The following is a 26,233-nucleotide window of genomic DNA, read 5'->3' as shown; positions in this document are numbered from 1 at the left end:
TGGGGCAAGTTATGCTTCACTGCTGCGGAAGTTGCGGGAGGCCATCAAAATCAAGATACATGGCATGCTCACCAAAGTTGTCCGCATTCTGCAAGACAACACCCCAGTTCCCAACTCACAGCTTGCCCAGATGGAAGCACGCTGCTGCGGCTTTGAAATTCTACCGCATCCCCCTTAATCACCCGACCTCGCACCATCGGACTTCCCCTCTTTCCAACAATGAAGTCATATTTGAAGTTCAAGCATTTTCGCGATGATGAGACTCTGATTTCTGAAGTCACAACATGGCTTTTGAAGCAACCGGTCGATTTCTACAAGCGAGGTGTTTACAATTCCATAAAAAGATAGAAGTATGTGTCCCTGGGTGGCACCTATGTAGAGAAGGACTAATAAATCTGCAAAGTTTCATTGCTCTCCGTCTACAGGAAGTGGGTCAGGGGAAATCTTTATTGAACGCCCCTTGTACGTCACCTCCGACAACACGAACTGGGATGCCATTCTGCCCTTCGTCAGCTACGCGTACAACACCGCTCCTCAAAGCACCACTGGCTTTTCGTCCTTTTTCTTACTCTACGGTCGGCACCCGTCGCACACCATCGACACAATTTTACCTTAACGGCCGGATGCATCCGAGGGCTCGCCTATTTCTGCCACAGCAAAGCAAGCTGAAGACTGCCGCGACCTCACACGTGCCTTTACTTCCAAAGACCGAGAGCGCCAGAATAGCACTCGCGGCGACTCCACTTCCGCGGTCAGCTTGCTTCCTGGCGCGCTTGTGTAACTCTCTGTCCCGTTCACCGCCCCTGGCCTCTCATCGAAAGTACTCCCGAAGTATGATGGCCCTTACCGCGTTGTCGAACGCGCATCTCCCGTGAATTATGTCATCGAACCTCTTGAACCGTCTTCGGACCAGGGCCGTCGTGGACGAGACAGTGTCCATGCCCACCGCCTCAAGCCATACTACGATCCTGTCATTCTGACGAGCTGTTAGGTCGCCGGACGGCTCCCTTATCACTCCCGGGGTAATTTTAGCGAAGAGAGATGCTATAGTGGGTCCGGCTCTAGTGTGCCCAGACGATAGTGGGTCTAGCGCTTTTGGTCGGCAACGGTGCTCGTGCTTGAAAGCCGTGTCTCGTTTCACTTTCGCCGCTGCGCTGCTCCGAGCTCTAATAAACCCGTTACAAGAGTCGCTTGCTTACAAGATGCAATGTAAAGGAAAGCTATAATAACTGTTTACTTCCAGGCAGCAAAATTACGTAGAATATACTTTGTGTGAACATGAATAGGCATTTTAAATTAGTGAATTGTACCGGTCTTCTGGTACTATGCTTATGCCTGTAGTTTTTTATGCCTGTACTTCTATATTTTGGTCCCTGAATGATGGTGCTTGTGTTGTATTTGTTCTTTATGTTTTTGTTGAGTCTTGTGAGCCACTGAAAGGCCAGGCATGAAACAAGCAACTATGCATCATGAGTGCTAGTTGAGGTTCCAAAATATTGTAATTCATAACTGACATGTTGAACTAGCATGGCGCCAGTCCTATAATGCTTGAAAGTGGTGTGTGCATTACAGAAACTATGGGCACCATTCACTGTTCAGATGGCGCTACGACATTTCATGTTTCGCCCCAGTATTGCTGACACCTGCCGCTAGTGAGGCGATGAAAATGATACGCCATTCCGAGCCACAACGGCTCCCTTATCGTCGCTCGTGTGAGAGGTATGCACTGAGCTTGTACGATATCAAGCGCACAATTGTTCGTGCTTCTCATATCAATCTCGAACGTGTGCAGTCATATGCAGAGCATGCGCAATTTGATATTTTCACAACTCGGACAGTCTTCTCTGGCGATAAGCGATCGAAAGTTTCACGGCGAATGTACACAGCGTCTCTCCAGTTTCGCTGGTTTTACGCTAGCCGTCCGAAAGCTTCACTTGTAGATGGCGCATAGATCGCGCACAAACTGCAATGCACGGTGCCTATGCAGTTATATATTCTTGACAGTTATCAATGGGGAAAAGTGTCTTTCTACAAAGTGCCCTCGCTAAGTTCTTCATATGTAGAAATTATTTCTTAGTCATGTTTAGGCTAAGCATTCAGCGCTATTTTACTGGTCTTACTCTGAATGAGTCTGCTCTTTTTTTTTCTCTTTTTTTTGACTGGCACAGATCCTTCAAAAGATACTGGACCTGCCACCAGCTGTCATGCCTTTCTTCCTTCTTAGTCCTGCGCCTTAGTTCTGTTAGGATGTGGGGACAGTTTTTCTAGACACGCCATTCATAAAGTCATTCATTCATTCGTAGTCTACTCAATCAGTGCAAGGCATGACATGCCATTCATTGCCTTTGTATATATCTATTCACAATCAATGCAAGGCAAGCACATGTACGTATTTGCAGGAATAAAATTTTGTATTTTGCCGGTTTTTCTGCCTCTTAAACATGCTATGAAATGCTGGCTATGGAAGAGGCATTTTACAGTATGTTTGCAAGATGTCTCTTCAATGTGCCTCATTCAACACCCTTGCGTGCTGCGTGAATTTTTCTTCTGTTAGCAGTATACGCAAATTAATCGAGCGCTAATGCGGATCGCTGGTACTGGTATGCTTTTCTTGGAACCAGTGGTGTGATTCAGGATTTCTAGGAAGTGTACAGCTGCAGTGGAAGAAGATTAGCACAAGTGACCAACGACCGCAGCTGAGAAATTGCGGTAAACGGCGCTCTTGTTCTGGTACACACTGGTATCTAAAATTCCACATGATTCATATTTAAAAGAGGGAGTGCCTGGTATTCACGTTTTAGGCGTGCTAGGGAACAACAGCTTAGGTGATCGGTCACTTGTGCTAATCTTTTTACGCTGCAGCTGTACATATACTGAATGCGACTGACTGTAACTTCAATTTGAAAACACAGCAAAAGCTATTAAGCTGAAAAAGCTCAGTATTGTGTGCTAAATGCATGCTTTTGCAAACGCATAAATGTTAGAAGCAGCTGCACAAATTCCACAGTTTGTAATGAAATCTGGGAAGGTATAACGTTGAGAGCCCGTGTACGTGTGACATGCAAACACGTATACATAAGGCAGCCATGTCATTTCTGCACCGAAATGAAATTCCTCATAAATGAACAGTCTCGCAGCAGCATTGTTGCACTTTGGAAGTAAACACCACTTTAGAAATTGCATGTCACACTCGGCGTCTGAACGTTATACCTTCAGAGATTGTATTACAAACTGTGGCATTTATGCAGCTGTTTTCAATATTTATGCATTTGCAAAAGCATGCATTTAGCACATACCACTGAGTTTCTTTCAGTTTAGTAGCTTTTGATGTGTTTTTATTTTGAAGTTACAGGCAGTCGCATTCAATATATGTACATTTCCTAGAAATTCTGAATCACACCACTGGTTCCGAGAAAAGTATGGAAGTATCAGCGGTCTGCATTAGCGCAAGATTAACATATTCATTACTTAACCCCTTTTTTGCAGGGCAGATTGCATACTTTATTGGGCAAGCAAAATAAGCCTTCATACGTAAGTTCTCTACATAGTCTGACGAACAGTTTGCCAAGACTTCCCCAAGACGAATACGAAGGGTACTCTAGCTTGGCTTCAGGAACGCTTGTGGAGTTCTAGGGCTACTGCTCAGCTTGTATATGCCGGATTGTAGAGAACCTCTTGGCTTGAACAAGCCCAAATGTAGGCGTCTTCAAGATGGGTTTGTGCTACCTGGGCTGGCAGCCGCGGCTGCCATCGCACCCGCGACCTGTAACTCAGCAGAGCTGCGCCATAGCCACTCAACTACATCTGCGGGTTCGTCAAACAAAAAAAGAAAGGCTGTCAACGAAAGCGAATGCGAAAGGAAATTTCGACGTACATGAGATGATTTCTATGTATTTATGTGCAATGATGTGTTGACGACTGTTTCTCTATAATTCGCCGCTGTGGCGTTACAAGAATCTAGGGCAACCTGAATTCTTTCAAGCCGAGCATCCAGTTTACAGTGGCATCTCATACCTTCATGTTATCGTGGAACAAACCAGCAAACGCTTTGCCCCAACGGTTTATCGCGTGATCCTCCGCACGGGATAATAGCTCGATTTTTTTCCTACACCCCAAGGGCCGCAAACGCTCGGCGGCCTCATCCTTGGTCGGCAGCGCTTTCCGTCTTTTCTCGAGTCCTACATGGCTCGAAGCAGGCCATTCCATAGACTGGGACTTGGCGTTCGTTATCGCCATGAAGAAGCTGTATATTAGCTTCGCGATTACTATTTGTAATCACTGCACATTAAGACAGCGCGCCATGCGGTTAACAGGACACGAGGTAATCTGCCCGAAATCTACGCACGCGCATTGCGCCATCTCACCCATACTTAAACTAGAGCGATTGCGTTTGCTATCGTTGTGAGCAAGGGACCCGTACAGGCCCCAACGTGTCAAGATTTTGTCTTTTTTATTGCGATAGCACTTACATGGGCACTAGGCGCATTTATGCCGTCGCTGTCGTCGTCGCCATCACTGTGAGGTTCCGTTAAAGTCTACGGGTGATAAAATCGTCGCCACTCGCCGTATTCTCTATGAACGCGGTGAAAGCGTGTGAGGGTGAGGCGGCAATCGCGACTCAATCTCGCGTACGCAAGAGAGCGAAGCGGGAAGGAAGCGCTACGTCTTCCAGTCGCGCGCAACGGGGAGCGTGGGGAGGCTACCATCTGTTGACCTCGAGAGTCCGATGACCTTCGTCATGGGACTCTCGTTCAGCCGTCGTCACCACGCCTTCTACGCCGAGTCAGCGGCCCAAGTTGTCTAATAGCTTGGGCCACTACGTATGCGCTCGTGGTCGATCCACCTTCGTCATTGCAGCTTCGTCATCTGACTCTGGTAATGCCCTCGTTGTCATGCCGACTCAATAGCCCCAATTGTCTCATATTTTGGGCCACTACGCAGGTGCTCGTGGTCATGAAGCCGCCGTGGTCGTTCGTCATTCCAGCTACGTCATCTGACACTTGTAATGCTGTCGTCGTCACGCCAGTGTCATCACGTCATGCATCAGTTGTCACACCGTCGTGGTGAGGCCGTGTTGCTGGTTCCATCGTCACAAATCCAACATCATCATTTGACTCTAGCAATGCCGTTCTCGTCACGGTACCGTCGTCACACAGTCTGCGTGATACAGTCGTCTTCATCCTATGGTCATTGTAAAGAAGTCGTACACCTTGCCTCGTCATCTTACGGTCGTCGTCGTACATTTGTTGACATACCGTCGTGGTTGTTCCATTATCATCGCTCTAACTTCCTCATTCGAACCTCTCCCTGTAGCCGTCGCCGTCACGTCATCCTCGTCACGTCATCCTCGTCCTACCATTGTCGGCATTCGGTCACTCTGCATGAAAAGTACCGTGAGAATACAGCCTTTGACACTTCAGATGGATTATACTAGTTGAAAGTGATGCCCTTCTGGAAATTTGTAATGCCACTTTGAACGCTCGATGGACTCTCTTAATCGAAGCTTCAAACGATCCACTTGATTTTGTTATCTCGACGATGTGATCGTTTGTCTCATCAACTTTCGAAAGTCAGCTTCAGCGCCCTTTGGTTGTCCTTGCATTTCTCCGCTGCGCGGCACTTCAGGCCCAACTAAAGAGAGACTTCAGTTAACCAATTTCAAGTACACCTTCGCGTACTGTGAACAAAAACTGATTGGACACCTTGTCGAATCTGCTCGTGTGCAGCCTGATCCAGATAAAGTTCGCGCTGACCACATATTTCCAGTGCCCTCTTCTTCCACTGGCATGCACAGCATCATTGAGCTGTGTTCCTACTTCCGCCGTGTTAGAAATAACTTTGCGGGAATTGCACGGTCTCTTACTAAACTGTTCAAGACGAACGTCCCCCTTCACTGGTAATGCCCTCATAGAAAGCAAGCAGAATATCGCAGTAGTGAGCACCTCTAATGAAGACATGGCAGCTAGGATACACTGTGCATCTCGGCGCCAAGGAGTATGCAGTGGCCACATATATCGCACCACCGGCGAATTCAGCTCGTGGAGTGGCCCATGGCATCCCTCAGGGAACGACGGACGCGGAGCTCATGCGCGGGCTGTATGCACACAAAAGAAACATCCTACAAGCGCGGATGCTAGGGCCATGTGCGACCGCATTGATAACTTTCGAGGGAAGAACGGTACCGAGGTACATAACCTTCGACGGAGGCGAGCTATGCTGTCTACCCTATCGACACACGGTCAAGGTATGCAACGCGTGCCATCAAATGGGCCATCGAACCGACGTTTGCCCGCACCCGGATAAACCCACCTGCGAAAGATGCGGTGCAGCAGAGCCTAGTGATGGGCACGACTGCAAACTGAAATGTTCGTTGTGTGACGGCGATCACGCGACGGCGTCGAAAGAATGCCCTAAGAGACTGCTACCAGCACCACGCTCGTCGCACAGGCCACTCAAGGAACAGGCACACAAAGACAACACCACGACAGAACAACCGAGGAAGGGTCGCAGACAGCAATCCCGATTTCGGACCCGCTCCAGGTCCAGACCCAGGGCGGCATCGCAACAACGAGGCGGCAGCAGATCCAGATCCGAGAGCCGATCCAGGTCCAAGAGCAGAACCAGGTCCGGCAGTAGGTCGAAAACCCTGAGTCACGTGACCTCCAAGGAACAACAGGTGAGCTCGGCAGAACGCTGCCTCACGAAGTCACAGAGACAAAATGACAAAACCAAGCCACACATACATCCATCACGAGACGCAGACACAAACACGAACAACACTGTACAGACGCTTGCGGCCCTAGTGCATGCAGGAACTGCGCGTAGAGATAGCCGAATTGCGCGCACAGCTAAAGGAGGAACGAAGCCGAAACAAGCCACCAGTGCATGAAAGTTCGCCCGAACCCCGAACACCGCCACAGCCGCCACAGCGCGCGTCCAGTGCCTCGGTAGTGCAGGAGACGGTCGAGGAAATGAACACCGAGGCGCCGCTCGAGCCGAATCCGACAGCCCAACCGATCGATGTGCGAGTAACAGCCTGCGAAAAAGGTATTCACGAAAACCGGAAAGCCATCCAAGAGCTACATATGCGAATGGAGAAGGGCTTCGACGAGATCCGACAGATGATAACGCATCTGCACGAGGTTTGCACCCCTCTGGTAAACGATCTGCGCCACAAGAAGCCGCGAGTTTATCCACACAGAGAGGCAGCCCTCCAGCAAATGCTACAAGAAGACCAAGATGGCCAGAAAACCGAGTGATCAAAATGGAGGCATCACCGTTTGGCAGTGGAATTGTCGTGGCTTCACTCGCAAGAGGGCGACGCTGCTGCAGTACATTGCCAAACAAGACACACCACCGGATGTAATAGCCTTACAGGAAACAGGAAAAACACCAAGAATCACTGGATATCACACTCATGCGGCAGCAGAAGCACGTACGGCCACACTCACGAGCAAACACCTCACTGCAATAGACCACACTTATGCGGACACGGGAATCGATCACGTTTTCACGGAAATAGTGCCGCAGCGCAGGGGAAACACAGGTGTTTTTATACTTCATATATACAGTTCGCCGAAGGAAACGCTGGGACCCCTAGACAACTTGGTGCAGCAAGCGAGGCAGCTAGCTGGACAAAACGGCCTCCTCATATTAGGCGACTTCAACGCGGCGCACGAGGCGTGGGGGTACGTCAGACATACAAAAAAGGGAAAAACCTTGTACAACGTCACACAACACCACCGACTTACGATAGTGACCGGTCCGACATATCCAACGAGAGTAGGCAACAGCACGGCCCGCGACACCTGTCCCGATCTTGCGCTCGCGTCCAGACTTCAGAACGTCGAGTGGGAAAACACTAACGAGACGCTAGGGAGCGACCACTTCATACTCGACATCTCGTTACACCTGGGGAACTTCCCAAGGAGAAAGATACGCTCCACCAAAATCACGGACTGGGCAAACTTCCGCAGCGAAAGAGAAACTCAAGAAGCCCAAGCGATAACCGATCTAGAGGCCTGGATTAGAGAACTGCAGGCATCGGTAGCCAAACACTCCATGGAGGTTGCACTCACCACGGACAATCCGGCAGTGGATCCGCGCCTCTTACACATGTGGGAAGCGCGCCACAGTCTGCTTAGAAGATGGCGAAGGCATCGGCACAACCGTAAGCTAAAAATACGCATCGCGAAACTAACGGACGAGGCAGAGCGCTACGCAGAGCAACTTGCACAACAGAACTGGGACCAGTTCTGTAACTCCCCCCAAGGAACGCTGGGCACTGCGAAGACGTGGACCATACTCAGACATCTCCTAGATCCGACCCAGAGCAAGAGAGAAAGCAAGCACACGATGAGCAGAGTACTACACAACTTCGGAGGCACAGACGATCAGCTATTGTGTGCCTTACAAAGCAGATATATTGGCCAGCCGATACTTGGTGCAAAGCCAGCGGCTGACTACGCCGGACTGGAAAACAGCGAGCTCGACCGGGACATAACGCGTTCCGAGCTGACACGAGCGATCGCAAGACTCACTCGAAACACGACTCCTGGCAAGGACGGAATCACCAACAAGTTGCTACGTAACCTGGACGATTCAACCGTGCAGGCAATACTAGAACTCTTCTATGCACACTGGAGCAGAGGGACCTTACCCCCGGAATTCAAGCATGCGGAGATTACACTGATACCAAAGCCAGGAAAAACGCCCTGCCTGGAGAACCTAAGACGCATTTCGCTTACGTCTTGCCTCGGTAAATTGATGGAACGTGTTATCTTAGACAGGCTACAGACGCATCTCGAAGAACGTCAACTGATGCCGAACACGATGTTTGGTTTTCGGCCCAACTTGCCAACGTAAGACGTGCTTCTGCAGCTCAAAGAGGAAGTACTGACTGCAGCAACGCCGTGCTGCCCAAAAGCAATTCTCGCACTAGACCTAAAGGGAGCCTTTGACAACGTGGGGCACGAAGCCATACTATCCAATCTCAGTGACACGAATTGCGGCCGACGAACGTACAGCTACGTGAGGGCTTTTCTCACTGGTCGCACAGCCACAATAGGGCTGGGAAATGTGAGGTCACAGCGAATAGACACACCTAACAGAAGAACGCCACAAGGAGTAGTGCTGTCAGCGACACTTTTCAATGTGGCCATGATGAAACTCCCAGCCCAATTCGAGAAAATACCTGGGATCAGACATGCCTTGTATGCAGACGACATCACGATATGGACGGTCGGAGCGTCCATAGGAGAACAAGAGGCATTACAGGAGGCAGTAGACGTCGTAGCAAGTTACGCGGAGACATGCAGACTGCAATGCGCGCCGGAGAAGTCGGAGCTCCTCATAATCGAGAAGCGCTCACGAGAACGATCAACAGCCCCGGCACCAACCATCCACCTGCGAATAGGTCCTAGAGAGATTACCAAGATAGACAGACTTCGGATCCTCGGCTTACACTTACAAAAGGACGGGGGCGGAGGATACGCCATACAGAAGCTACAACACACGACCACGCAGATCTTGCGCATGATTCAACGAATTACTAGCAGGAAGAGGGGACTCAAGGAACAGGACCTTATTCGATTAGTGCAGGCTCTGATTGTGAGCCGCATTGCGTACTCGGCACCATATTTAAATTTAAGGAACGCGGAAGTGGAGGTACTCGACCGGCTGATACGCAAGCGCTCGGACTCCCACCCGGAACGGCTACTTTTCGCCTCGAGGAGACAGGGGTGTACAACAACGCACGGGAAATCATAGAGACCCACCTGGTAAGCCAGAAGGAAAGACTAGTACGCACAATAGCGGGACGCTGCGTCTTGGAACGTCTTGGATATTCCGTACGGAAGACCAGCGCACTGACCAAAATCCCAACACGAATACGAGAAACTATGTACGTCTCACCGATACCCAGGAACATGCACCCAAACTTCCACATCGGACGGAGACAAGCCCGAGCGCAGGCGCTCGCGAGAAAGTATGGAAACCACCCCAATGTCTTGTACGTAGACGCGGCCAGCACCGCAAGAAGCACCGCATTCGTCACCAGCGTAGTCGACAATCACGGGACCGAAATAAATGCATCGTCGGTTTCCAGAGTGAGCGCTGCGGAGGCAGAGGAACTAGCGATAGCGCTAGCCATCACGACGAGACCGCAGTGGGATTGCGTCATAGTCCTGACGGACTCTCAGACGGCATGCAGAAATTACTCCAGGGCCAAAATTTCCAGGGCTGCACATCGCATTCTGAATGGAGCGCACCAGCTGCCACCATACATACAAATCGTGTGGACTCCGGGGCATGAGTCCTTACGCGGCAATCAGCAGGCACACGCCTATGCCCGAGCGCATGCACACCGGGAGCCGCGAGATGACCGCGCCGAGCAGTTCCAACCAGAGCCCATACCATTAACCTACACTCACATCCTACAACACTATCGCCTTTCACGAAGAACACTACCCCCACCTCAAAATTCTCTGACGCGAGAGGAGGCCGTAATATGGCGAAAACTCCAAACAAACACATATCCACATTTGAGTCTTTACCACGCCATACACCCTGCGCTGTATTCCTATAAATGTCCACACTGTGATCAATGTGCAACACTTTACCACATGGTATGGGCTTGCGCAAACACACCACAGCTAACACCCATAACACGGCAATGGGAGGCAGCGCTGTCCAGCTCCGACTCGACGGACCAGCTCAACCTGGTCAACCGAGCGAGAAGGGCAGCTAAGGCCACTGGACTCCTGGACTGAGGGGACCACCCACTGCAGAGCGGGGGAGCTACCTACGCTCGCGTGCTCTTTTTATTAAAGTTTATTCTCTCTCTCTCTCTCTCCCCCTTCACTGGATTTACATAATTTGGTTATTTACAACACAAATATACATTAAAGGATTCTATATATTATGAGACTTCATAATAACTACAGCAAAACTTTTCTTGTTTTCGCTGCAGCGAATCGGTCTATAATGCCATCAAAGTCCGTCTTTCCTCTCTTTACACTCAGCAGAGCCAGGTAGCAAAGTCTTTCCTGGCCCATTGAGGCTCACAAATACGAGAGTATTAACTTCAGCTTGCTGAAGGATCTCTCACAGCCAGCGATGTAAACTGCTATGGTTAGCATTATCTGAGTTGCGATGCGAAGGTTGGGGAAGAAGCTCTCATCTCCACATTGAACAATAAATTGGAGGAGTTTTTAGGCCTTGACACTTTAAGGTCAACCCGCCTTGAATGCAGCAGTCTACCATGTAACATCTCTTCATAGAGATCGTGTGCCTCAACGTCATAATGGTAAAACTCTCTAAAGCTGTAGCACTTTGTCATTAGTTATATATTATCGGTGCCAAAGCACCGCTTGCCAGCGTCCAGGAGAAATCCAAACTTGGCATCAGTGTCCTGCAGACGAGTGAACCTCTCGTCGATTTCGGTGTGAAGACGGTCGAGTGCGGATTTTCATGGTCCTTTCCATTTCCTGCTTAGTTGCTAACCCGTGTCCTTTCGAATTTTCACCGGGCATTTGTTCTTTTCGTCTCTAACGCCTTTCAACATCAATGTCCCATTCCTCACAGCGACCAAGACCTTCATCGAGTGCCTCGCTCACCAGCGTTTCCCTTTGATCACTAAAATGATCTCGGAGAGCTTTCATGTCTAAGGCAGTCTCGTGAAAGTTCATTTTTGAATCTTGCAGTCTTTTATGGACGCGATCTATACGAACCAATATATTGTTCCAAAAGCCAGAGAAGATTTAAAAACCATAACGTAAAATTCGCTTGTATAACACTGTCGCATCACGTCTGGTGTCACTCGTTTCATTTTCATTATATATATATATGTCATTCAAGGTAGTGGATGGTCCCAGAAAACGTAATCATCGTAGTGTGTTCCTTTGCAGAATGTTCCCACCAAGTTGAGCGAGTGATTGTCGCAATTTCCGAAGATTTCTAATTTATATTTTTCAGCTTTTCTTCGACTGACACCTAAAAATAGGTGTCAGTCGAAGAAAAGCTGGAAAATATAAATTAGAAATCTTCGGAAATTGCGACAATCCAGCCATCAAGCAGCATTGTCGTAGCACTGTGACCAGCAGTCCTCTGTGGAACCATTTTGTCCTCCTCTAGCAGGTTTAATATCACCTCAAAGAAGCTTTCAGGGTCTTGTTTCCTAATCTGGATAACACCGGGGAAGGTCTCTTTAATTTGAACTGATTTTTTCTCACGATCGACTTCACGTATCGCGCAACGTCTGATATTTGTTCACGGTGTGCTTGGTCGGCAGTCGTGTAAAACATAATGTCGTAATACTTGGTTTTACAGATTAAATTTATGCCGCAAGGACTCGCGAACTGTGGCTGCCATCATGTTAATGAATTCGTTTTGGACACTAGGTGATAGGTACGATGTGGATCCAGGGTGACTTTCTACGTATGCGAGGTGTTCTTTCATGACGCGGTCAAAAACGGCCAGTAACTTCAATAGGCCAACCGAATTTTCAAGATTGTGCTCGTCGTCTGGCTGAACACACTCTCGGTGCGCTCACAATGCCAAGCTTTGAGTAGAAAGGAATTTTATACCGCGGAGGACTCTTGCCCCAAATATCGCACCACTTCTGCCTTTCTTTCTCGATCGGCGATTGAAGGGTAGCGTGAATTACTCCCGTTAAATTAAATAAATTATGGGGTTTTATGTGCAAAAAACACGATCTGATTATGCGACATGCCGTTGGGGGGGACTGCAGAAATTTGGACCACCTGGGGTTCTTTAACGTGCACTTATAAGTCAAAGTACACGGGTGTTTTCGCATTTCGCCCCCATCGAAATGCGGCCGCCGTGGCCGGGATTCGATCCCACAACCTCGTGCTTAGCAGCCCGACACCATAGCCACTGAAGGTGGATACACACGCGAGGGCAAAATCCCGCCTGCTCCGCGGGCCAAACAGTCACGTGGTCGCTTGAATCCGGCGCAGCCTAAAGTCCCTATATAAGAAAAGTACCGCCATCCTTTGATAAACGCCGCTTCTCTCTCTCCTGTACCTCCGATTGGACGGTGATAGCGCGCGCTTTTCACTTCTTGATATTTTCTTTTTTTTCCGCCTCAGAGCCATGTTGAAAGTCCTCTGCGCAGCCGCAGTCGCCGGCGGCGGTGGCGGCGCGCGCCCGGCCTGAAAGCTTCCACGTGGACTTTCTAGGTGCGCCACCGTCGACTTGGCTTTCGCAAGCAAAAAGTAAAGAAAAAGCAAGCGCTTTAGGAGAGGAGGCGGCGGAGGAAAGAGTAGATGGCGGTACTTTTCTTATATAGGGATTTTATCGCAGCCGAGTCAGGTCGCATTCCCACAGCCGGAGCGCCGTTTGCGGAATCCGCGTGCTTACTCTTCACTCCAACGCTTTTAGCAGTTGCGCGTTTCATATTCCATAGTGCTGTGAATCCCTCAACAAGGGCCAAAAAAGTGACGGTTGCCTCGTCACTTAGCGTTTTCTTGTGCCCCTCACTCATGCTGAGGTCACGCAGGCTGCGCGGTCTGAGTAAATAGGTATGCGCGCGCAGCCACGACTCGCCTTTGCCGCTGCACCACAACAAAAGCAGATGCGGTCACTGCTGCACAGCAAAAACACACGTGGCTTCAAGCCGATAACACGCCATCATAGCCACGCCAATCCGTCCAATGTTGATTTGACGCTGACTACGCTAAATTGAGGTCAGACGACCGCCAAACGGACGGATGGAAATATCGGCGAGCATTTTTAATCCGGACCGCGAGCGGAGGAGCCCGGACTAGGCGAGGGCGGCACCTTTTGATGACGCGCACGTCACATGATACGCCATCCGCTGGAAAAATTCCTCCTCCGTCCGGTCGTGTGAATGCACCTTAAGCAACCACGGCGGACGATTATTACTCCCGTGTTTTCAGTTAAATTGTTGTTCATTTCTTTTCAATATGTGAAGAACGTCCGGTGAGTTTTGGCATTTTCGAGATGAACGATCCTCTCAGGTGCCTTCCAATTGTTGAATCCACCTTCTTGTTCCAACGATGATAGCTTATTTGATCGGGAAAAAAATAAGGCAACAAAAAGAAAATGCTGACTTTTTGGAAGGAGAGTAAGCTAGCCACGAGCGAGTCAGTTCTTCACCGCGACCACACCTAATTTCTTTTTAAACCAAGCTTTGGTTATTGAGAGGTTTTTTGTTGGCAAGAAGGGTCCCTCACGAGTTTGGAAATACTTGGCAACGAGCTTCACTATATCCGTCCGCAGAGTGTCACACAGAACGGCTTTTCCAGGCCCCTCGTCAAATTTCAAAACTTGGTGTTGAACGAGCTCTGAAATTGTAGGCTGAGGCTTCTTGGTGAAATCCAGTTCCCTTTGCCTCGTAGTTTCAGGTTGAATCTTTGGAATCTTTGGAACCAAAGAACTAGCGCTAGGCTTTGAACTAGCGCTAGAACTAGGTGTTGACAGTACTTCATACGAGAACAATCAACATAATAAATGCTTACAGTTACGGAGAAAATCTGCTGTGAAGACGTCCCTGGTCGTGATGTTAGGAGCAAGCTCTTAACGAGCTAATAGAAGGGTGAAATCGCTCTTCATCCTTTAGTGCTCGGCAGCGTGGACTAAAGAAATGCAGGGCTCAAGGTTTAAAATGCACAAAGACGAGAAAACCGTATTGACAGGGATTTATATACAGGGATTATTTATAACCACCTAGCCAGACGGGAATACAAGTGTTCCTTAAACAAACCGATCCCAGAATTCTGGTTCATGTAGTGGTCGCGCCATCTCTCGCATGTTTGCGGCGCCGCTCCGCGTCACTCTATGGTAAAGTCACTGCAACCTGGAAAGTACCGCAATCGTCGGAGCGCGCGCAGGCAACACTGCGTTGTTGCTGCCAGATTTGGTCCAGCGAAAAATCCACATAAAAAACGCATTTCGCGTGATTGGTCGAAAAGTTTCGCAACTGCCTTATACTAGCAGTTGTGTGCATAGTAGGGCGTGGAGGTGCGGGCAGCACCGTATTCACAATGTTAGGGGGTGACGCCGAGATGAGCAATGACACTTCATGTCTCGATACCGGATGTAAGCCCGGTGCAGAGTTTTGCCTATCGTTCGTTTTACTTTCATTTTTTTTTGCTCTCTTGGGAATCAAGGAGACTTTCTATCGCCACGTCTTCCCCGTAGTCACCAATTTAGACGAGCTCGCGGCGGGCGCTGCTTTGTTTACGCCGTTCAAGCCCGTGGGTCAGCGACGCGCGTCCCCTCCCGCCGCCTGGCTAGCCCCAGCATTCTCAGAGAACATTGTACGACCGCACATTGAATTGGGTTGATTCGACCCCGCGGTACGACTGGTACGACGAAGTGCGTTGGCTGGTCAGCGTGGTGCACCGCTGCAAGTATTTGAGTAATTAGCGGACAAGCACCTTAGTGTCAACAGGCGCGCATTGTTCGCGGGAAGATTTTGGTTTGAACGTCTTCGTGGCGCCTGCCGCATGTTCTTCCATTTTTGCTGCATGTGCTTTTCTTGTTTTGTGGACAGGTCTTGAACGCGCCAAACTAACAGCAGTACCCACCCCAGTTAGCACCCGGCCCCCCTCTAAAATGGCGCCGGGTGCAAACTGGGGTGGGTACTTCTGGCCGAGTCACTTTACGCAGATAACCTGGTAACAGGCGCCGACAAGGAAGAAGCGGCGGGAATGACATAGCGAAACTGGACCACGAATTCCGATATTGATGTGTCCTCTTCAAAGCAGTATGATCAGGCATGCTGCCTACGTTTTCATTGGAAAACACGCTGTGAAAGTACCTGTTGAAATGTTAAGCGATTTCATTCATGTTGGTCGATCACTCTCATTGACTGGCATTGTGCTGTCACTTCAATAGCCCAACATTGTTTTGGTGTACTTCTCATCAAGCTAGGCAATGCAGTTTTGTAGTAATCTTTCGAGCTTTCAACTGCGGACGCCAACTGGTTCTGTATGGCACTTATTATCGGTGGTGGAGCGCGTTTTTCTTATTTCTTTTTTAGTTAGCGCTGTAGTTCTAAGATGTTACGCGTCATCCACGGTGTTTGTTTACTGACTTTCTTTCTGTGCCCGGAGAAGCTTGTACACGAATAGGTTCATTCACTATTTGAATTGGATCGTGTTCTAGCATAATGCGAAAAATGATATTATTATTTTGGTCAGCCTTACAGCTTGCCTGAGGCCGTTCCCTGTAAGTAATCAGGTGTGGCATCAGGTGGCCTATAATATGCAATCAAAACAAATCAATGCCCCCAGCATGATAACTTAATGCATAGGCACTCTACTTCAGGAATGTCATCAATATGCGTCGTTTCTATCGGGTGCTTTACAAGGACCACCACACCTCCGGAACACCTCCGCCCATGAGCGCTCTATCCCTACAAAAAAAAAAAAAAATTGTAATAAGGATGGAAAACTAGATAATTTGTTATCTGATTTTCTAACAAGATCTCCGTAATGACATGTGGGCTGTGCAGGAGTAACTGAATTTTGAGCGAGTCTGCCTTATTGACCATACTCCGGGCATTTAAGTTAGCGATACGCAACTGCTTTCTTTGGGGTGAACCCGCATATCTATGACCAACAGACTGACATTTTCTCAGCTGACCTTTCGAATGAGTCATTTCTGGCACATGAAAATCAACTTAAGAAAAACCGTAAGTATGACTTTAACCTATAAGGTCCCTCAACACTTTACTTAGAGTAACTCTGACCAGTCCATACTTGGTTTGTTCACGTAAATTGATGCATCTTCTGAATTACCTGGTCTATGTTAGCTTGGGCACCTTGTATATATCGTTGGCATAAGGCACAGAGAGCAAAGCCCGATTCGTCAACGTACTTCGACTGTCCTACCAGGCTCCAAATCGGTTAGCAGCGATGCGGAGCCCTCTCGAGATTGAAGCCAGAGAAAGCGCACAACGGGCTCCCACAGCAGTCGGGCTAGCCACGTGATCGACTTTCTGTCCGATCTCGTTTGCGCTTCGAGTTTGAAATTCTTAGCGCCGCCGAGCGCTCTGAGCGGGAGCGCGGCGCCCTGAATGCGTCATATCTTAATGTATTGTTTTCCGGGCGCCCGATTTTGACCAACCTAAGGTAAACTGCACCACGAGGGCGCTCGGAGCGCTCGAAAGCGATCAGTTGAACTTAGCAGTACTCTACTCAGAATTTCAGGCTGATCGCTCCCGATTCCCTTCTCTGGAAAGCATATGTACTGCAACACTCGCTATCGTCAGTGTTTGCGAGACGGTATTTAATTGTTATACGGCAAGCTCAAAAAAGGTTAAAGCAGGTCAGCGCTTTTGCCGTCTTCTTCCTTCTCGTCCGTGTTTTAGCGCTGTTTTTTAGGGGCGAAACACCTTAGGGCCGGGCCTTGTCCCTCGTAGTCCATTGTCTGTCTGTAGCTCTGGTTTGCATGGAGACCACTAGGGGCGCTGCGGTGCACAAGGGCTATATAAGCGCTGTATATACTTACTGTACACATGTGCAGTATATATATGTATAAGTATATATATACATTCATATACGGGGGACTCACGACTACCCGAATGATCCCCCGGTGCTTCGCCCACTCATCATCATTCACTTGGTGGATATGCGGTGACTTTTTTTTTCGATGGATTACTTGTGTTTTCATCTGTACTCAATTAAGTTTATGGTGGCGCCCTTAACGTTGCGACATAATTCCGTGCACAAAACACGAAACAAACGCCTCAACATTTTTCCGCGGGCGCTTGTTTCAGTATGCTTGCTTTGAATCACTAATGCTCATTGATGTGGGTATTTTTCCCCACTCACACCATTACTTTCTGCACTTGACGCAGGGGAAGGAAAGCGAATCCGACGACGACGGGATCTCCCGATGCAGCGCAATATCGGCCTGAAGGCTGACCCAGGACGTGAAAAGTCTTCACGCCCGGTTCCTCAAGAAATCATAGAAGCAGTGACCGCGCCAAACATTTCCTGATAAATCACCAAGAGGACTGCAGCCAAATTTGTCTCCTATGTTTTATTCGGCATGAAAGAATTACTGCATCGCGACATTCGTTTGTTAGTAGAATATGTTGCTGGGTGAGGTGGTTCAAGTCTAGGGGTTACATATTAGCACGACGGGGAAACAGACCCTTAGAATAAGAAAAAAACACCGCGAGCGCTTTTCTTCCTTACCCACTAAGTCTTTATTCTACGTGGCGCTAATATGTACCCCCGATTCATTTGTTAGGTCTGGCTACGAACCATAAAGTTTCTAGCATACAATTTTCTGTATACGGTTCCTATAAAATGCAGGAAGATGAAGGCAAACAACTGTTTCTTACAAATACACTTCGTGCAACAGTAAACACAAGGCATAAAGACGTGAACGCACGTCTACTGTATACCTCTAACTGATTTTACTGTAATGTACAAACTACTTGGTTAAATCAGATTTAATTGCATGTAGGTGAATTAGGCTACGGTGCACCAGCGAGAGGGTGTTATGAAATGAATAGTAAATGCAGCCAAACTTGTATTGTTCTGAAGCTTATTCAGAAAGCCACTTTCGTCTAAAAAGTAGTGCACATCAGTTTGGGACAAAAGCGCATCGTCTGCTAAATCATAGTGGGATATAAAGGTATGCGTAATTTGTATACTTCGCGAAACTATTTTTGTCTTTGTTTTCTGACATCTAAACATGTAGTTAAAATGCGCATTATTTTTAAAAGTCAGTCGCATTCATCCCATTTTGTTGTTTCTGCCTTCGTGAGTAGAAAATTGTGTGAGGTGCATGTCCTTATCTGAAGTCGACACAAATTTACTTTAAAAAATCCAGGGTTCGACAAAAACTCGTTTGGTCGGAATTGTTTTTGGTTGGGACGCCGACCAAAAACATAAAAAAAAAACATTTCGGCTCCCATACGGGAGCCTTGTTGACAATTGTGAACAAGGCCCCGTATGAGAACCGGAACGTCTTGTTTTCTTTTCGTTTATGTTTTTGGTCGGAGTCCATTTTACCTTTGACTTTTAAAAAAGTGTTCGTGATAACGCGTATTTAATTTACCAAGGACAGGCTTAATAAGCTATGGTTTGCTGTTCCCTCCTTCAGATACCATTCCCACTAATATTTGCATTTCAGCGCTTCACAAATTAGCTCAAAGTGCGTCCTTCATTGGTACCCTTTTTTTCGGAACAGTTTGGTGTTTTGCTTCAGATGCATCTGCCTTCCAATTTTCAGGTATCCAATCGACGCTTTGGACCTAGCAGGAATGGACCTATAATTACGCAAGACATCATGTTTAAAATCATAGGTTCGAGACGACGACGAAGTGTGCGCTGTGTGGAACGCCGCCTTTGTGTGTCTGCGAATTTCAAGCTACTTTGTGGGAGCTCTCATGACTACGGCGATGAGTGTGGAGTAACCTGCAGAGGTGCCGGGTCCTTCCACGTCAACAGCGGCCGCTCCGAGAAAGCGGTCTAGTCACCCGAGGGACACTGACCTCGGATGACACTGCTCGGATGAGACCTCGGATGACGGTGACTTCGTGCCCGCAGTAAAGCAAAGAGAAGACTCATCAGGAGATCTCCATCCGCTAGCAAGACTACTGTGATCCCAACGTGAAAGTCATCGGAACACACAATTTTATTTGTGCCTGTGGCTCTAGCGACAATCTAAACCGGCTCAACCGTCAAACTACATCTGTGTCGCTCCAGGCCCTTGTTCCAGGTCAGATCAAAGATGTAAGAATCAACGCCCGTAAGAACATTCTCGCTATAGATGTCACAAACCGCAGCGCGCTAGATATTTTGAGCAACGTCAAGGTGCTGGATAACATCAACGTACTCTGCTATATACAAGATGAACATGATTCTGCGGCCGGTGTTGTGTATGACGCAGACGATTCCATAAGCGATGCTGACCTGCATATACTCATCAAGCCGGCGACAGGGGGAATTGCCATATTGCAAGTCCGTCGCCAAGGGAAATTGCACTGCGTGAAGCTAACTTTCGAAGGAGACCGCCTACCATCACACGTCAAGGTCGCTCACTTTCGACAAGTACGAGGTCGCGGGATCGAATCCCGGCCGCCACGGCCGCATTTACATGGAGGCGAAATGCAAAAACGCGCGTGTGCTTGCGTTGTAGTGCATGTTAAAGAACCCCAGGTGGTCAAAATTAATCCGGAGCCCTCCACTATGGCGTGCCTCATAATTAGAACTGGTTTTGGCTCGAAAACCCCAGAAAGAAGAAGAAGTAGTACTGCCTTTTGTGCCAAAGCTGCTTCAGTGTGCGAAGTGTCGAAAGATAGGACACGTTAGTGCAGATAGTTCGGTAGTGCGTTAGTTTCTCTCAGAAAAGATATCGAAATAATGCAGACTAACACAATCAACGTGGCTAAAAGAAAACTCAGGAGCTATAAGCACGCCTAGATGATGCTGAAAACAGGTCGCGCCGAAATAACCTTATCTTCTATGGCATCCCTGACCCCACTAGCAATTAAATGTGCGCTGTGTCTCAGAAACAAATCATCAATATTTGCCGCAATAATCTTGAAGTAACAGTGAAACCTGACGACATAGAAACAGCACATCGTCTCGGTAAAGATTCAGTTGATCAAAAACCTCCCATAATCGTGAAATTCTTATCTTATAAAACCAAGGACGCACTTTTATGAAATGGCCGTAAATTGAAAAACACAGACCACAGTATTGGAAAGGACTTCTCACGCTCCGATCGACACGCGGTAAGCAGCGACTTACATTTGCAAAAGCAAGTTCTGAGATGTACTTCTTGCAAATCGAAACACTGCACATCGGGTTGAAACATCGAGTTCATAGATCATCTGATACCGTCAAGGAAATAGCATAGCAGTTGACCCGTCATCAAGCATCAACAAAACGCCATCCCGCTCCACCTCTACAATGTTCTCTCGTTTTCCGTAATTTTACTAACATCCGCAGCCTCATTCCAAAGCGTGAACTCATATGGAACATCACTTTAAATAGTGACGTAACCGACGTTGTTTTCACTAATTTACCCAATTTCCACGTCTATCGAAACGATCTAAAAGGCTCACGGGGGGGGGGGGGGGTGTTCTTGTTGCAATTTTTCGGGGAATGTCATGTTCTGTTGTTAACATCGCATCCAATATCGAATCGTCATGTCATGCACCCCCCGTAACACTGCTGCTTGGCGTTTGCTATAGGCCCCCGCAAACTAAGCCAGACTTCCCACGTCATCTCAATAATACCATTCAAAAACTTGTTTCCGGTTACCCAAATGCCCGCCTTCTTCTTTCTGGTGATTTCAACTGGTGGCAAAACATAGCCATCTTCTTTCTGGTGGCAAAACATAGCCAGTTCCACATTAACATGTGATGTAGAAGCGAAAAACTTCATTGATATCTGTTTAAATTTTAACCTCACGCAATTAGTCTCTCAACCAACCCGTGTCTCACGAGGATCAGCAAACACCCAAGATATGACATTAACCGATAGCCCTGAGTATATATCATTCATCAGTTACCTCCCTAAAAGCAGTGGTCACAAAGTTATACATGCTCTATTTTTATTTACCTCGACTCAAAACAAACGTCCGATAAAACACACGTCTCTATGATAAGGGCAACTATAATGCTATGGCTCAAGATCTCAACATCTTTTTTCCCGAGAACGAATCCACATTTCACACTCGCTCAATTCATGAAAACTGCTTGATTTTGAAATTTTGAAGAACAAATTAAATCATCTCACTAATATGTTTATCCCGAACATTACCTTTTACACTAATCACAACAAACCGTGGTTTACCCAGCGCTTAAAACAACTCGAAAACAAATAGAAACGATTTTTTCGTACCGCCAAACGCAACGACACCTGCTGGATGGGGTAAATACTTCGAAGCCAAAAAATTCTACTTACTTTCCGTTCGTAACGTCAAATACTCGTTTTACAGCGTAAGCCGTTATGGGCTCGTTCCGATAGACTTCAGACTATGCCCGCCACCAGCGCCCCCATCTCAGCCTTGGCGCAAACTGAGTAGTGCACAGAGAGCTGTCCGCAAGCGAAGGCCACAATGGCGCCCCCTCTTTCGGCTGTGTTGAGATGCACGGTTTACTAAAAAGCAAGAATCTGGAAAGCTTCTTCCGCCCATCCACGCTTCGGAAAGGGAGCAGTGCGAAGTGCGTGTACAGTGTAAAAGAAGTTTCAGGTGTTATTTCCGCGCGCTGCAACTCGCAAGTACAGTGAGCACCGTACGACATCGAGTGCGAGGCAAGCACTTCGACGTCCGTTCTCTAGCGCCTGAATATGTTAAATTTGGGTGCGTACATAATGTCAAAGCGATGAAGTACATATATGATTAATTCAGTTAGCTATGTAGCTTACGGTCAGTGGTACAAAGCTCGCTTTATCAGGGGCGAATGGCCTTGGCGACCTTCGCCTTTTCAATTGCGTTCTCGCTTCAGCTCTCGCTTCCTGTGCGTTCGAGCGTGTTATCGCGCATCTTCGAATGTTCTGTTCACGGTTGTCTTCCATTTGTATTTACTGCAAAAGGAGATACGTGCGTGTCTGATTTCGCTGCGTACAACCGAAGGCAAAACAAACCTAAAGGTGGTCGCGAACAATATTTGGGGATTTATTAGTTTGAACACGTGTTAGCATTTGCTAGTTGTTGCACGCGCTAAACTGATGGCTATCTGGTTTCAAATCTCTCAAAGGGTGACCGCGTGTTACTCGGTCATTAGACAGTTTTAGTTACACGTACGTGGAGACTTCACGTACGCAAACGTGAACAGTCTACGTACCTTACGTGCACGCCATCTGAAACGCTTTTAGCTACACGTACGCGACGCACCACGTAGCTACATCTATCGGGAAATATGAACAATTCAATTCAAGATGAGTATTTCAGCCAAGCCAGTGATGTGCATTGATGCGTGCCGGTCATCGTCTCCGCAATGCCCGCAAGTGTGTTGTGCAAGTGTTATCTGCTGTCATCGTTGACATGGAATGAAATAGATGACCAGTCATCCTTTCGCCGTGTTTCCATGCAAGCCATCTGCGCGTGCTCGGCACGCTATCGCTTGTTCATGCTCTCGCGAAACTCCCGCGCGAATCTGTCTACGTGCGCAAGAAACGCACGCAAAAAATCGAATCTCACGTACGTCCGTGAGACCAGCGCGCGGCCGCTACGTTCAGCGCATGCGCACTGCTTACACGTAGAAGCTCTACGTACGCAAAGCCTCTACGTGCGTGTAACTAAAACTCTATTTATGGCTCACCGCGGCGCGATTACATCTGTTCCCGGGCAGGCGCGTATATACACTAACGATGCTGCCGTTTTTGCGTTTCCTTTTTTGGAGACCACATCTGCTCTATCGCACCTTGTTGGCGATAAGACGAAGGCTTCACACTTGTTTCGGTTTCCGGACACAACCATTTTTGAGTACGCTTATGGCACGTACACACAAGCGGCAAAACGCGCGCGGCGCGCCGCCGGCGGCAAAACGCAGCAGCGGCAGGGCGGCCACACCAACCGGCGGCGCGCCGCTGCGGCAATCACGTGACAAACTAGACTCCTCTCCCCTTCTCGAACTATCCGGGAGCTGACGCGTGCAGATGATAGTGCGAAACTAGAAACAAGCGGTCGGGCGGGTCCGCATGGCGCCAGTTTCCCGCGCGCACGTCACGGAAGCGGGCCGCTCTCATTGGTCTCCTTCATCCGCGGCACGCGGCAAACCGCAAAAAATCGGTCCAGGAGCGATCCATGCCGCGGCAAGAAAAACCCGTTTCGCGGCTGCTTTCGCGGCTCGCGTCATTGGCGCCGCCGGCGCGCCGCGCGCGTTTTGCCGCTAGTGTGTACGTGCCATTATCGTCTTATTCATGAATAAACATTGTATATGAATAAACATAAACACAAACGATTTTCTCGTCACTTTACGGTCACTCTAAAAAATTACGACATTTTTCATCCGAAATAGGTTCTTTCGAAAAATTTAAATCAGCAATTAAAAAAATCGACCCTGGGGTAAAGCACTGCACAGGCCGATTTTTTAGCCCGGCCCGGGCCCGTTTTTTACGTTGAGCTGTCCGCCCGAGCCCGACGAAATGTTTTATGGCGAGACCCGGGCCCGGCCCGGGACCGGAAGTAATCTCCGTTACCCGCCCGGCCCGGCCCGCCACCCGTTTACCTTAGGCCCGAGCCCGGCCCGAGCCCGGTTCGAAATCGGCCCGAACCCGGCCCGAGACCGAAAAAGACCACCGAGCGGCATTAAAAAAATTTAATAAAGAAGTGAATGAAAGTAATTTATTCTTAAGGAATATATACCTGTATTATGCAATTATGAACACCATTTGAGCGGTCTGAACGCAAATACCAGCGCGCAAAGTAGTACGAATGCCCTGCCGAGCAGTATCGCCAGCAGTTTCCAAAGGCGCGACCTTGATGCGGCCCAATCCACTTCTATCGCAGCGCCGCCACAGTTTTTTTCCACGTTGGGCGCCTCACCACAAAGCATGCGCCGCCTCGACCGCTCGTCCCACTCTACCGTATTCTAGTACACTATAACCGAAGCGCAGCCACGACCGGTCGTGAGCGCAGCGCATGGATGGAGTAAGTGGAGAAAGAAAGCTTCTCGTTCGTCCATGGTGCAGCGCAATGCGCTGCTGCTAGGCGGCCGGTTGAGAACACGCGTGCAATCATGGAGGGACGCAGTGCCGTATTTCATCCGCGTGACAAATTATCTTATCTTACCAGTCATCATTTTACCAATTCGCCCTTGAAGAATCAGCAAGTCGCGAACGCGCTTACACCACGCTGAAAGCATTAATTACGCACATTGATTTAGGTAAGGAATACAATGGCATCCATTGGGTTGAGGCGACTTCGGTCTTTCTGGAATTTTAGTCTTTTCAAACAGCGCAAAATACGACGGAAGAAGAAAAGGGAAGTACACAGGAGTAGCACTGCTAGCTTCCAGCTGCGCCGGGGCGACAGGTTTTTCAGAGTCGAGACGCGCGAGTATAACTCGCTGCACGTTACATGCACACCACCAGAAAGTCCGAGCCCGGCGCCGGCCCGCGTCAAAATACCCGAGCCCGGCCCGGGCCCGGGTCAAAAAGCACATGCCGTGCCCGAGCCCGTGAAAAAACTGACCTACCCGGCCCTACCCACGGGCCGGGCCGGGCCGGGCAAGCCCGAGCAATGCTCTACCCTGGAGGTCGCATTTGGCAAAAAAATTTGACCCTCAAAGGATTAAGCATTTTATCGTAATGTTTCCCGTCGTAATTACTGACAAAGAATAAATTTTTCCATAGCTTTTTTCGGGCAGCAGACGGAAAAAGTTTTCCAAGGCAGCAAACAGCCTGCGAACATAATGAAAGTAAGCTTCCTACCGTGCCTGCGCGCCGCATCTGTCTGTCTCGCGGGAGCTACAGCACCGCTCAGTACCATTGAATTTTTAGCAGACGCTTAAAACAACACACGTGCACAAATAAATGTAAATAAACGCGACATTTTTTTCTACACACGTGCATTACTTCGCAATTAATCATGCAGTGCTCCTACAGCAACTTTATTGCTCACACACACAAAAAAAACGCTGTCAAGAGGGCTCAGTGCACTGCGAAACGGGCTCCTTGTATCGGAAAAGCCGAAACTAGAAATGAGCTCGCGATACCACAATGCCCTAGAACACGATTTTGAATTCAAAAAGGAACCAAAATGTTTGGTTAAACTGACCCGCCAAATCCCTCCGTTCCACTTGCTGAGTCAAGCGGAGGCGAACGTCTGTAAACAGGTGGAAATATCGATTGCACCTACGCAGGATGGTTCGCAACATTGTTTTTTCTGTTGCCAACGAAGTACACACAGCAGAACAACATTATCACACTTTCTCATGTGAGCGGCTGTGTTGTGGAGAATGCGAGTAACTCGCTTACCCAACACGTTGAGCGGTAGCGCGCGGAGCTGTTGCGGTTACCGTCGTGCTCGCCATCGTTTTAACGAGTGGGCCAACAAGAACTTTGGGGCAGTTCAGCGGCGCGTCCGACTAGAGGAGAAATTCATAGCTCAGTTTCTGGGTGTTAAATGCGCAAAACATTCGCAATATTAACCAAAACTAAGTGAAATCGTTGTTTCAGACTCGCTAGCAGCTTGGGCAACTTAGCAAGGGGCATTGCACTTTGCACTACTCAATTACTTCTTCGCGCTGGCAGGTGGCGCTACGCGTCTT

The 26,233-nt window shown here is 48.5% G+C and overlaps 1 protein-coding gene across 1 annotated transcript in view; it reads left to right on the top strand.

Moving 5' to 3' along the window:
• Positions 1-17,908, top strand: part of LOC125944005 (uncharacterized) — a 416,072-nt gene extending 398,164 nt beyond the window's left edge. The window contains exon 5 of the mRNA XM_049663695.1: positions 17,849-17,908. Within this exon, the coding sequence (XP_049519652.1) occupies positions 17,849-17,908 (60 nt within the window). The remainder of the gene's footprint in view (positions 1-17,848) is intronic.
• Positions 17,909-26,233: the final 8,325 nt, after the last annotated feature.

This window comes from Dermacentor silvarum, chromosome 1 (genome assembly GCF_013339745.2).
Source record: "Dermacentor silvarum isolate Dsil-2018 chromosome 1, BIME_Dsil_1.4, whole genome shotgun sequence".
Classification (NCBI taxonomy): domain Eukaryota; kingdom Metazoa; phylum Arthropoda; class Arachnida; order Ixodida; family Ixodidae; genus Dermacentor; species Dermacentor silvarum.
Note: the sequence above shows the minus strand (reverse complement) of the source record. Positions and strands in the feature narration are given on the sequence as shown.